Here is a 13,205-nt window from a genome sequence, read left to right as displayed (position 1 = left end):
GGTGGGCCTGCTGCTGGGGGGGGGTGTGGGGGGTGCAGGGGTGGGCGCAGTGTGCCAGAGCTGGAGGGTGGGCGCAGTGTGCCAGAGCTGGAGGGTGGGCGCAGTGTGCCAGAGCTGGAGGGTGGGCGCAGTGTGCCAGAGCTGGAGGGTGGGTGCAGTGTGCCAGAGCTGGAGGGTGGGCGCAGTGTGCCAGAGCTGGAGGGTGGGCGCGGTGTGCCAGAGCTGGAGGGTGGGTGTGGTGTGCCAGGGCTGGAGGGTGGGTGCGGTGTGCCAGGGCTGGAGGGTGGGTGTGGTGTGCCAGGGCTGGAGGGTGGGTGTGGTGTGCCAGAGCTGGAGGGTGGGTGTGGCGTGCCAGGGCTGGAGGGCGGGTGTGGCGTGCCAGAGCTGGAGGACGGGTGTGCCGTGCCAGAGCTGGAGGACGGGTGTGCCAGAGCTGGAGGGCGGGCGCGGCGTGCCAGAGCTGGAGGGCGGGTGCGGCGTGCCAGAGCTGGAGGGCGGGCGTGGCGTGCCAGAGCTGGAGGGTGGGCGTGGCGTGCCAGAGCTGGAGGGCGGGCGCGGTGTGCCAGAGCTGGAGGGCGGGCGTGCCAGAGCTGGAGGGCGGGCGCGGTGTGCCAGAGCTGGAGGGCGGGCGCGGCGTGCCAGAGCTGGAGGGCGGGCGCGGCGTGCCAGAGCTGGAGGGCGGGCGTGGCGTGCCAGAGCTGGAGGGCGGGCGCGGCGTGCCAGAGCTGGAGGGCGGGGGTGTGGGGAGGTGCAGAGAATCCTGGAGTGGGGTGGGGGTGGTTTCTGATCACCCTGAGGTGGGGGGTAGGTGCTGAGTGTTCTAGGTGGCAGGGTTGGGTGGCTCAGTGGGTCGGGGAGGGGTGTTTGCCGAGGGTCCCGTTGTGAGGGAGGGTGGTGAGTGTACTGTGTCCCCTGGGGGGGAGGGGGGGTGGGATGTGTGGGTGGTGTTTGCAGTCTGGTGGGGGGTGGGGGGGGGAGAGACATGGTTGCAGAGTTCCCTGGAAATGGTGGGTGCAGAGTGTCTGGTGGTAGCGGAGGGTGCAGAGGGTCCTGACAATGCGTGGGGAAATGTGCAGAGGGGCCTGTGGTTAGGAGAGGAAAGTGTGTTGGGAGCCCTGGAGTGGCAGGCAAGCATTGTCTCCTTAACAAAAATACCTGGAAAAACTCAGCAGGTCTGACAGCATCTGCAGAGAGGGATACAATTAATGTTTCGAATCCGTATGACTCTTCAACAGAACTAAGGAAAAATAGAAAAGAGGTGAAATATAAGCTGGTTTAAGGGGAGGGGGGGTGGGACAGGTGGAGCTGGATAGAGGGCCAGTGATAGGTGAAGATAACCGAAAGATGTCATAAACAAAAGGACAAAGAGATATTGAAGGTGGTGATGTTATCTAAGGAATGTGCTAATAGGTGACATTAAGGGGAGAAAGCAGGACGAGCAAGGTACAGATAGCCCTAGTGGGGGTGGGGTGGGGGAAGGGATCAAAATAGGCTAAATGGTAGAGATAAAACAATGGATGGAAATACATTTAAAAATAATGGAAATAGGTGGGAAAAGAAAAAGAAAAATAAATTATTGGAAAAAAAGGGGATCGGAAAATTGTTGGGGATGGAGGAGAGAGTTCATGATCTAAAATTGTTGAACTCAATATTCAGTCCGGAAGGCTGTAAAGTGCCTAGTCGGAAGATGAGGTGCTGTACCTCCAGTTTGCGTTGAGCTTCACTGGAACATTGCAGCAGGCCAAGGACAGACATGTGGGCATGAGAGCAGGGTGGTGTGTTGAAATGGCAAGCGACAGGGAGGTCTGGGTAATGCTTGCGGACAGACCGAAGGTGTTCTGCAAAGCAGTCACCCAGTCTGTGTTTGGTCTCTCTAATGAAGAGGAAACCGCATTGGGAGCAGTGATTGCAGTAGACTAAATTGAGGGAAGTGCAAGTGAAATGCTGCTTCACTTGAAAGGAGTGTTTGGGCCCTTGGACGGTGAGGAGAGGGAAAGTAAAGGGGCAGGTGTTGCACCTCCTGCGGTTGCATGGGAAGGGGCCGTGGGGGGGGGTGTTGAGGTGTAGGGGGTGATGGAGGAGTGGACCAGAGTGTCCCGGAGGGAATGATCCCTGCGGAATGCCGCCGGGGGGGGAGTGAAGGGAAGATGTGTTTGGTGGTGGCATCATGCTAGAGTTGGCGGAAATGGCGGAGGATAATCCTTTGAATGCGGAGGCTGGTGGGGTGATAAGTGAGGACAAGGGGGACCCTATCATGGTTCTGGGAGGGAGAGGAAGGTGTGAGGACGGATGCACAGGAGATGGGCCGGACACGGTTGAGGGCCCTGTCAACCACTGTGGGTGGAAAACCTCGGTTAAAAAAGGAAGACATATCAGAGGAACTGTTTTTGAAAGTGGCATCATCAGAACAGATTACTTCATCCCATTCTCTCAGTTCCTTTGCCTCCGTCGCATCTGTTCTGATGATGCCACTTTCAAAAACAGTTCCTCTGACAAATCTTCCTTCTTTCTTAACCGAGGTTTTCCACCCACGGTGGTTGACAGGGCCCTCAACCGTGTCCGGCCCATCTCCCGCGCATCCGCCCTCACACTTTCCTCCCTCCCAGAACCATGATAAGGTCCCCCTTGTCCTCACTTATCACCCCACCAGCCTCCGCATTCAAAGAATCATCCTCCACCATTTCCGCCAACGCCAGCATGATGCCACCACCAAACACGTCTTCCCTTCACCCCCCCGGCGGCATTCCGCAGGGATCATTCCCTCCAGGACACTCTGGTCCACTCCTCTATCATACACCTCAACCCCCTCCCACAGCACCTTCCCATGCAACCGCAGAAGGTGCAGCACCTGCCCCTTTACTTCCCCCCTCCTCACCGTCCAAGGGCCCAAACACTCCTTTCAAGTGAAGCAGCATTTCACTTGCACTTCCCTCAATTTAGTCTACTGCAATCGCTGCTCCCAATGCGGTTTCCTCTACATTGGAGAGACCAAACGCAGACTGGGTGACCGCTTTGCAGAACACCTTCGGTCTGTCTGCAAGCATTACCCAGACCTCCCTGTCGCTTGCCATTTCAACACTTCACCCTGCTCTCATGCCCACATGTCTGTCCTTGGCCTGCTGCAATGTTCCAGTGAAGCTCAACGCAAACTGGAGGAACAGCACCTCATCTTCCGACTAGGCACTTTACAGCCTTCCGGACTGAATATTGAGTTCAACAACTTTAGATCATGAACTCTCTCCTCCATCCCCAACCCCTTTCCGATCCCGCTTTGTTCCAATAATTTATATATTTTCTTTTCCCATCTATGTCCATTATTTTTAAATGTATTTCCATGCATTGTTTTACTTCTACCTTTTAGCCTATTTCGATCCCTTCCCCCCACCCCACCCCCACTAGGGCTATCTGTACCTTGCTTGTCCTGCTTTCTACCCTTAATGTCACCTATTAGCACATTTCTTAGAAATATCACCACCGTCAACACCTCTTTGCCCTTTTGTCTATGACATCTTTTGGCAATCTCCACTTATCACTGGCCCTCTAACTCACCCCCGCTTAAACCAGCTTATATTTCACCTCTCTTCTACTTTTCCTTAGTTCTGTTGAAGAGTCATACGGACTCGAAACATTAACTGTATTCCTCTCCGCAGATGCTGTCAGACCTGCTGAGTTTTTCGGGGTATTTTTATTTTTGTTTTGGATTTCCAGCATCGGCAGCTTTTTGCTTTTATTATAGCATTGTCTCCCTGATGTGATGGTAGTGTGTGTAGTGTCTGAGACATTTGGTGTTTTTGGTTGTTTATTTTCAGCCTGGATACATTGGAAGGCAAGTGCTAGGCGTTCACTCGTGCGTATGTAGGATTGTTTGTACAGATTCATGTGTGTTTCTCATTCCTTGTTTCTCCCTTCACACTAAGTATCTTTTACCCTGCCCTTTCTTTGTGAATTTCCTGTTTTAATAGAACTGTTGAAAATCTGAAGCTAAAGCTGGGAGTACTCTATCAGTGAGCATCTGTAGAGAAAACAGTCAGTCAGTTTTTAAGGTTTGGATCCTTCAGCGGATCTAAAAAGTGGAAAAATGAAAAAGATTTAATTGGGAATCGAGCAGAAATGCAGAAGAGAAATGGTGAAATGAACCAAAATGTGCTTGAAATAGATGGCTGAGGTGTTTTATATAAAGTAACATAAAGTATATAAAACAAAAACAAAAATACCTGGAAAAACTCAACAGGTCTGGCAGCATCTGCGGAGAGGAACACAGTTAACGTTTCGAGTCCGAATGACCCTTCAACAGAACTAAGTAAAAATAGAAGAGAAGTGAAGTTTTTCCAGGTATTTTTGTTTTTGTTTTGGATTTCCAGCATCCTCAGTTTTTTGCTTTTATAAAGTATATAAAGTTGGTTCTTAGGTCACTTGTGTGTAATCCAGATTGACATTTCAAGTATATGGGACTGCTGAAAGAGTGGAAGTGAGTTCTCCAAGTTCCCTAACCTATAATTGGAAAAGAAAGACAGACTTGTGCTATACCTCGGTACATCCCAAAGCACTTTGCAGAAATGTAAATACTTCTGAAGTGCAGTCACACTATTGTCGTGTGACAACCAATTTGTGTATAGTTAGCCACACAAACAGCAATGTGGTAATAAGCAAATCACCTTTGTTTTTGTGTTAATTGAATGTTGACCAAGACATTGGGGAGAACAGAATGCTCCTATTTGAGAGTGCTGCAAACACGAGAGAGAGAACGGACAGGGCTTCACTTTAATGTCTCATCCGAAAGGCAGCACCTCTGACAGCGCCACCCTCCCTCAGTACTGCACTGGTGGGTCAGCCTAGATTTTTCTGCTCAAGCCTCTCAAGTGGGATGTGAACCAACAACATTCTAACTGAACTGCAAGAATGTTGCCTACAACCATGGCTGATACTTGTCACGTAATCAATGTCTGATACAGATTATTTGGCCATTTATTCTATTGCTGTTTGTGTCAGTTTGCTGTGTGTAAATTGGCTGTTGTGTTTATATTATAACAATCAGGGAGGGGTGATGGGTAGTCAGGATACTCATGTAAATAGCATTTATTGATTTTTCTCTATCATGTGTGCTGGATGGGTTGTGACTGTTAATCTGATTGGTACAGATTGTTTGAGTTTATGTTCGCCTGTTTAACCAATGGCTTCCAGCCAGGGAGTGAAGTCTAATGTCTCTTTTAATAAGATGCACGAGTGCAGAAGCTGCTGGAAATTAGACTATAATGGGCAGTAATCAGTTGCAAGGCAACTTTCTCAAATACACAAGCAACATTGACAGAGGAGTGACCCACAAGTTTGTACAAGTGCACTGAGATGTGCTGACTGCTGTAGGATGGAATTTAAGTTGATGGTTGGGTAGTTGGTTGGGACGTCTTTAACTCCACTCATTTCTTACCAGATTAAATGCTGTTTGATTAAAGAATGTTGGAATGCACTCTACCATAGTTGAAGGGGAAAACTGGTTTAACAACCCCTTGTAATTTTTTTTCCCTTCTATCTAATATGTGAGGGAAAATCATTTGGTATTCCCCAGTAAAAGTGCTAGTGGAGCAGGGGCTGTGCTTGAATATAATACTTTTTGCATAGAAAGTGTTCTAACTTTCCAAATGAAATTAAGTATTGCAAGTGCACAAAACAGCATGTTAAAGCTGTGGTTAAGGTAATGTTTTAACTGTGGCTGTTTTTATAAATACATTGTATGTGCCAAAGGCCAACACAAGTTTTTGAATTATATAATGTGGTAGCATTCTTGCCTGACTTGCAGGATTGTGGGCTGTACTCCAGTGCAGTGCTGAGGGAGTGCTGCACTGTTGGAGGTGCTACCTTTTTGAATGCGGTGTTAAACCAAACCCATGTATGCTTTCTAAGGCGGAGGTAAAAGATCCCATGGTACTACTTCGAAGAATAACAGGGGCGTTATCCCTAGCGTACTGGCCAATACTTATCTCATAATTAAAACTTCTGAAAACAGAGTACCTGGTCATTATATTGCTGTTTGTGGAAGCTTGCTGTACACAAATTGGCTGTTGTTTCTTGTTACGACAGTGACTGCATTCCAGGAAGCACTTCATTGGTTGTAAAATGCTTTGGGATATCCTGAGTTTGTGAAAAGCACTGCTTAAATAGAAGTATCCTTTTCCCTCTTTGTTTTGGAAGAAGAAACCACAAACCTCCTGCAAGTCATCAATAGTTTGTTTCAATTCTGTAAATTCATGGTGTGAGTCTATACGCAGAGCAGCTCTTCGGTGATGCTGGTCAAACTAGCCTTGCAAAATTGTCAGGAGAGCATTCTGGTTAATTCTATGGTGTGTTTTTTTAATGTATGTACTTAACATAAGAACATAGGAGTAGGCCATTTGGTCCATCAAGCTCCACCTCTTCCACCATTCAACAGATCATGGCTAATCTGATTGTGGCCTTAACTCTACTTTCCTGCCTGTTCTCCATAACCCTTGACTCCCTAGCCAATCAAAAACCTGTCTAACTCAGCCTTGAATATATTCAATGACCCAGCCTCCACTGCTTTGGATGAATGGAGGTTTTTTTTTTAAAGAAAGGTACATTGGGGGATAAAAGATCGTAATATTGTGGGAACTCGGCACAGAACATGTCAAAGTCTAATCTGTCCTTCCAAAGTCCTGGAAGCAGAGTCCATAGGGTTCTGTTAATAGAATTTGATTCTTGAAATAAGGGTAATGAGTTTGTTGGGTAAACGCTACTCTTACTCATCTAAAGTGAACTGTGCTTCCATTAGTTGCTTGAAAATTAACAATAAGGAAAAGCTAGACGTGCAGCTTCTGGTTGACCACGACAACTCTAGGGCACTTTGTACGATAGTGTCAGCCAGTCAATTAGCCACATGTGCCTAATTGGGAAGCCAGATAATTGCATTACTGATTATCAAATAAAAATAATCAGACATGGTTATTAGGCATATAATTTCAATGCTTATGTTCACACAGGAACTTTAACCTTTTTGTATGTTTGGTAAAATGACAAGGTGAAAATGTAGAGTCTTTTTGATTGAGTATTTTACTTCCTTGGCTACAGAATAGTGATGTTTAGTAAATCGACACAGGAAGCCTGTATTGCGAGTTGTTTTCTACTAAAATGTGTATGTACTAACATGGTCTCATTGTCACTACACCTATGGCTAGTCATGCTAGTTTAAGCCAACTTGTAACGAATGCCGCTTATGGTGCAAATGTGACTAACCTGCTGGGAGAAAGCTGAGTGAGTGTTTGATCCTGTGCCTCTGCCTGTTTCTTGACACCTGCAGAACAATTACATTGGTTCTCTCAGTTGTAAACGGGTTGCTGAAACATGAGCTATGGATGGCAGTCTAGATGCAAATGACACTACATTACAAGCTTATGGTGATGGTTAGAGGGTGAGAGGTATCAGGGAGGGGTTCACTCTGGCATTTGATCATTTAAGATAGTGCATTTGCAGCAGCCTCTGAACAGGCTGCCATTAAGCTGTTGAGATACTTACCAAGAAACCAAAAATGTGAATTTGTGCTGTTCATTTTCTATCTATTAAAAAAAAATCTGAACCATTATGTGTCCTGAGAACTTTTAATTAACTAGCAGTGTGCCTGTCAAATCCTTGCCAGAAGAAAAGAGAATGTGATGGTTTTATTCATGGGCTGAGAGTAGTTGAGGTTTTTTAGCTTTTTAAGCATTTGTATGAGACTTTACTTTTTCATTTTGCAACAGAATTGCCTGAAAGAAGGCCAAGAAAACTTGAGATGGACCAAGCAGTTTTAAGAGTTTGTAATGAGCTGCTTCATGAAAGCCTGGTGGTCTCCTGGCTGTCGGATCACTGTTACCAGGTGGGTGTGAAATGGCGCAGGTCAACCAAGAGGTGTCCCGTCAATTGTTGCATTTGGGCTTAGTCACTATTATCCCTCTATAGGCACCACAGAATATCTACAGTGTAATGGCATGGAGCAATTGGAACTGGGGCAAAAGTAGGAGAGTACCGATTTGAGAAATTAGAACCTCGTTCGCTGGATCCAGTGTCGGTACAGGATTGAGGGGGAATACTTTTGATTGTGGGAGGTAAATCCCACATACTTTTAATGATCACTGTGTTAAGATAACAGTTCTTTATCCTTTTTGCATGTATGATATTTGTGTGTTTTTTCGTGTGTTTTCACTCTGAATGTTGGACCCAAAATTCATTTCAATTTTTTCCTAAATTCATTTGCATAATTGCAAAAATGAGAGAAAATCTTCTATGACCTTGCATAATTGGACAGTGTAATACAAAATTGTTTTTTTCTCTCATTCCATAAATGTATTCCTTGATGTATTTAAGAGTGCTTGCCTGCTTCAATTTTATTAATGCAGCTGAAAATGGGTTTTTCAGTAAAAATAAGCATTTTAATGAGGATATCCAGCCCTCCAGTTGAGTAACCTGGTTTCAAATGGCTGAAAATGGCTTAGACTATACTGAACCATTGAATAGCTTCACTGGTGTAAAGCAGTCAGTTTCTTAGTGAATTATATATTTTTTGATACAAAGACATTTACAGAGCAAGAAAGCAATAGGATATGTTGATGGGGTTAGATGAAAAAGGATGGGAGGAGGCTCATGTGGAGTATAAACACTGGCATGGACCTGTTTGGCTGAATGACCTTATTTCTATTGTAAATACTTATAATATGAAATAGCTTTGAAAATGTGCTAAGTGCAATTTGAAAGGTGTTCCCAGACTAGCCCAATTGCCTGAATCTTGCTGTTTCACCTTGGGGGCATGGCTAGTTTTGAGGGTGAAGCCTGAAATGGGTAAATTGTATCTTAAAATAATTTAAAGATCAGGGAAAATTCAGGTGGTTTTGGGTGGAAGTCGCTTGTGTTTCATCTTTTGCGCTGTTTTGGCTGATTTTTTGTAACGCAGTCTCACAATTTTCAGTCAGGATGAATTTTTTTTTGTCCATCTGTTTATCAGGTCTGTACACTGGTTTTAAAACACTACAAAACTAAATAGTAAGGTGAAGTGTTTGGCATCTTTTTAATATTTATCTAACCCTCCCGTATTTGTGTATCTAATTTTCAGTGTCTGTACCAGGAGCTTGGAAATGTGCCTGCAGAAGAACATGTAGGGCACCCTAGAAATTCAACCTTTGCCATTGATACTAAGCATCCAGTCACATTACAGGTGAACAGTAGTGTGGATAGACAAGAGGTGTGCAGGTTAGTGAATGCACTTCTTCACTGCTACAGCATTCCCAAGCTCATGTATATAGAAGAAGTCTCTGCTACCTGATGTGTGCTCGCTCTCTTTGGGGAAAAGTACCTGCTATCTGACATTATAATGCATCTGAGATGGGGAGAGTTAGTGGACATTTTGACTCAAAAGGCAGTCACTCTGCTTAGGATTTAGATTTGGTTGTTGATCAGGGAAAAGAGGATGTGACTGCGACCTGGGTAGGTAAAGGAGCCACGGATACATTGGTAGGGGACCCTCAGCCTTTGGCATTGACCAATAGTTGCATGATACTTATTGCCAGTGTGGATGAGAATAAAGATTGCAGGGAGGATGGGCAGGTGGGCAAAGGCACTATGGTACAGAATATGATGTGGAAAAGAATGTGGTGGGATAGTTTAGTCAAGGGGGTAGATACTGTTCTCTGCAGCTGCGACCAGGAGTTCCAAAACCCAGTGTCAGAGTTAAGGGCATCTCCTTGTAGGTGGGGAAGGATCCAGTTGCTGTGGCCCACATAGAAACCAGTGCCATGGACAGAACTAGGAATGAGGTTTTGCTGAGGGAGTTTGATCAGCAAGAGTACAAATTCAAAAATGGAGATTCAAATGTGTGGCTAAAAGGGTGGCATGGGAGGCAGGGATTTCAATTCACAGCGCACTGGCACCAGTATTTGAGAAGCTGTTGGGAAGGACTCTGCTTATACTGGGTTGGGGCCACTGTCTTGGCGAAATGAAGAACTATGTCTTAGAAAGAGCTTCAGACTAATTAGGGGGAGGAAGAGAAAAGTCAAAGCTATAGAGCACCATAGCGATTTGGGTAAAGTCAAGCAGATTGTGTCAGTGAGGGTCAGAGTGCTTACTGGCAGTAATAAGGCATTGGCAACTAAGGCCACATGAGGGAAAAATAGTAAAAACTTAAAATTAAAAGTGCTATATTTGAATGCACAAAGTAATCGTAACAAGATAGATGAATTAATGGACAAATGGGCTTGATTTAATGGTAATTACTGAGACGCTTTTGCAGGGTGACTAAGGTTGAGAATTAAATATTCCAGGACACGTGACTTTTAGATAAGAAAGGCAAAATGCAAACTCATGGGTGGGTTAGTAAGGGTCAGATAAAAGCAGTAAGAAAGAAAGAATCTTCACCCAGAAAATCAGGATGTAGAATCAGTAAGGATGGAGCTAAGGTGTGATAAAGTTAGGAAATACTAGTAGTAGTAGTTCATAGGCCTCTTAACATTAATTATGGTGTTGGACAGAGGAAATTAAAGGAGCATGTAACAAGACTAATGCATTAATCCTTAGTTGTAAAACTCTTTAAATCTTAAAGATTAAGATTTTAACCTTAGACTGGGCAAAGCAAATTGGCAAAAGTAACTTGGAGGACAAGTTTATGAAATGCATTCAGAGCGGTTATCCAGAAAATGTGCCATAAGATCAACTAGGCAATAGGCTATTTTAGACCTAAATTGTTGTACGCAGGGAAGTTATCCCTGGTATTCTGGCTAATATTTATCAACATTACAAAACAGATTGCTGTTTGTGTGTGTGTAAATTGGCTGCTGTTTTCCCCACTGCACTATGACTTCAGTTCAAAAGTATTTCATTAACTTAAAGCACTTGGATACTCCTGTGACCATGAATGGCGCTATATAAATACATGCCTTTTAATAGACAAGGTAAATTAATCTTTTGGTAAAGGATCCTCTGGAGAAGAATGATCATAATATAATAGAATTTCATATTAAATTCATAAAGCCCAAAACTAGGTTCATAAATTTAAACAAAGCCAATTGTGGAGGTATGAGGAACAGTTTGGTGAGGTGTAGATTAGATTTGATTAAAAGATATGGTAGGTAAGCAATGGAAATTAATATTTTTTAATGGCTTTAGATTCATTTAAGGAATTAAAATCTCCAATGGTACAGCCTGGCTAGTTGGAGAGCTTAAGGATCATATTGACTTAAAAGAAGAGGCTTGCAATGCTACCAAAATGAGTATCCAGTCTGAGGATGGGAATGGTGTTTAAAAAATTAGGAAGGAATGACTAAGAAGGGAAAAAATACAAGAGTAAACTAGCAAAATATATAAAAGCAGGTTCTCCGCACTTTTACAAGTAGGTGAAAAGGAAGCACTTGGTAAAAGTAAATGTGAGTCACTTTGAGGCAAAGATAGGAGGAATTATAATAGGGAATAAGGAAATGGTAGATGTTGAATATTTGTCTGTCTTCATAGGCCTCTTAGAAGAAAAAAAAAGCATGTGGGGAAATGTGGCCTAAAGAGAGTGAAGGACTGAAAGTAATGAATGTTGGTAAATAAATAGTGCTGCAGACATTAATGAGGCTAATAGCCAACAAGTTTCGTAGACCTGATGACCTTAAATTACAGATGGCTACAGAGATGGTGGTTGCATTGAATTTTATTTTGCAGATTCCCTGAATTCTAGAACAGCCCTTTTAGATTAGAAGGTAGCAAATGTAACCCTGCTGTTGAAGATGATGAAGAAAGGGAACTATAGGCCAGCTAACCTAACATCAATCATAATAACAGATGATAGCATTTCTCTTTAAGGACATGGTAGCAAGGAACTTGGAAAATCTCAATGATCAGGTAGATTCAACCAATGTTACAAAATGTAAATTGTGTTTGACAAATCTGTTGTTTTTTTAAAGTTTAACTTACAGGGTAGATAAGGGGGAATCGGTGAATGTAGTATATTTAAATTTTCAGAAGACTTTCCAAGGGGCTTCACGAGGTAATTGCACAAGATTAGAGTTCACGGGATTGTTGCTAATATATTAGTATGGATTGAGGACTGATTAATGGACAGAAAACAGAAGAATAAACAAGCTGTTTCCCAGATGGAGGGGAGTGCTGCAAGCATCAATGCTTGGGCCTCAATTATTTGCAATCCATATCAGGGACTTAGATGAGGGGGCCACACGTAATGTATCCAAGTTTGCTGACAATACAAAGCTAAATTGAAAAGTAAACTGGTGAGGATGAAAAGAGGCTGCAAAGGATGTAGACTGGTTAAACGATTGGAAAGAATGTGGGGAAGTATGAAATTATTACCTCTTTGGTAGGAATATTGGAAAAGCAGAATATTTTTAAATGGAGAGACTGGTAAATATTGGCATTCAGAGGAATCTGGGTGTCCTTGTACATGAAACAAAGTTAACATGCAGGTACAGCAAGCAATTAGGAAGGCAAATGCTATGTTGTCCCCTATTGCAAGGGAGTTGGAGAATAAGTAGGGAAGTCTTGCTGCAACCATGTATGGCTTTGGTGAGACCCATACGTGCAATAGTGTATGGGTTTTGGTCCCCTTACCTAAAGAAGGGCTTATTTGTCTTTGAGAGGATTCACAAAGGTTCACTAGATTGACCCCTCAGATGAGCAGCATGCCTTATAAGAAGAGATGGGCTCAAAGCATTCTCTCTTTGTCTTTACAGATGCTGCCAGCCCTGTTGAGTATTTACAGCATGTTCTCTTTCTATCTCTGATATCTGACCTGGCTACCTCTCTGATCAAATAAGTCTCTGGGCTACTCTTTGTTGAAATTTTTAAGCTGATGGGCGTTGGAGGCCTGGCAAACTAAATCCCATCAATAATTCTTTTTTAAATTCATTTATGGGATGTGGATGTTGCTAGCTAGGCCAGCATTTATTGCCCATCCTTAATTGCCCTTGGGACGGTGGTGGTGAGCTGCCTACAATAATGACAACCAACCAATGAAACTCATCACAAGACAAATATTTAGAACCATGGAAAAGTTATGGTGTAGAAAGAAGCCATTCAGCCCATCGTGTCTGCGCTGGCCAGAAAAAAAAACTAGCTGCTCATTTTTAATTCCACTTTCCAGCACCTAGTCCGTAGCCTTGCAAGTTACAGCACAGCTGCAGATCCAGATGTCTTTTAAATGTGTTGAGCTTTTTAGCCTCAACTGCCAATTTAGG

The 13,205-nt window shown here is 43.8% G+C and overlaps 1 protein-coding gene across 3 annotated transcripts in view; it reads left to right on the top strand.

The window, feature by feature from the left end:
• Positions 1-13,205, top strand: part of hgsnat (heparan-alpha-glucosaminide N-acetyltransferase) — a 44,285-nt gene that overhangs the window by 427 nt on the left and 30,653 nt on the right. For 2 of the 3 annotated variants that reach the window (XM_078535178.1, XM_078535147.1), the window contains exons 2-3: positions 7,749-7,864; positions 9,095-9,231. In XM_078535178.1, coding sequence (XP_078391304.1) covers positions 7,749-7,864; positions 9,095-9,231 — 253 coding nt within the window. The remainder of the gene's footprint in view (positions 1-7,748; positions 7,865-9,094; positions 9,232-13,205) is intronic. The other variant, XM_078535222.1, reaches the window with a different exon arrangement.

Source organism: Cetorhinus maximus, chromosome 1, assembly GCF_964194155.1.
Source record: "Cetorhinus maximus chromosome 1, sCetMax3.hap1.1, whole genome shotgun sequence".
NCBI lineage: Eukaryota > Metazoa > Chordata > Chondrichthyes > Lamniformes > Cetorhinidae > Cetorhinus > Cetorhinus maximus.
Note: the sequence above shows the minus strand (reverse complement) of the source record. Positions and strands in the feature narration are given on the sequence as shown.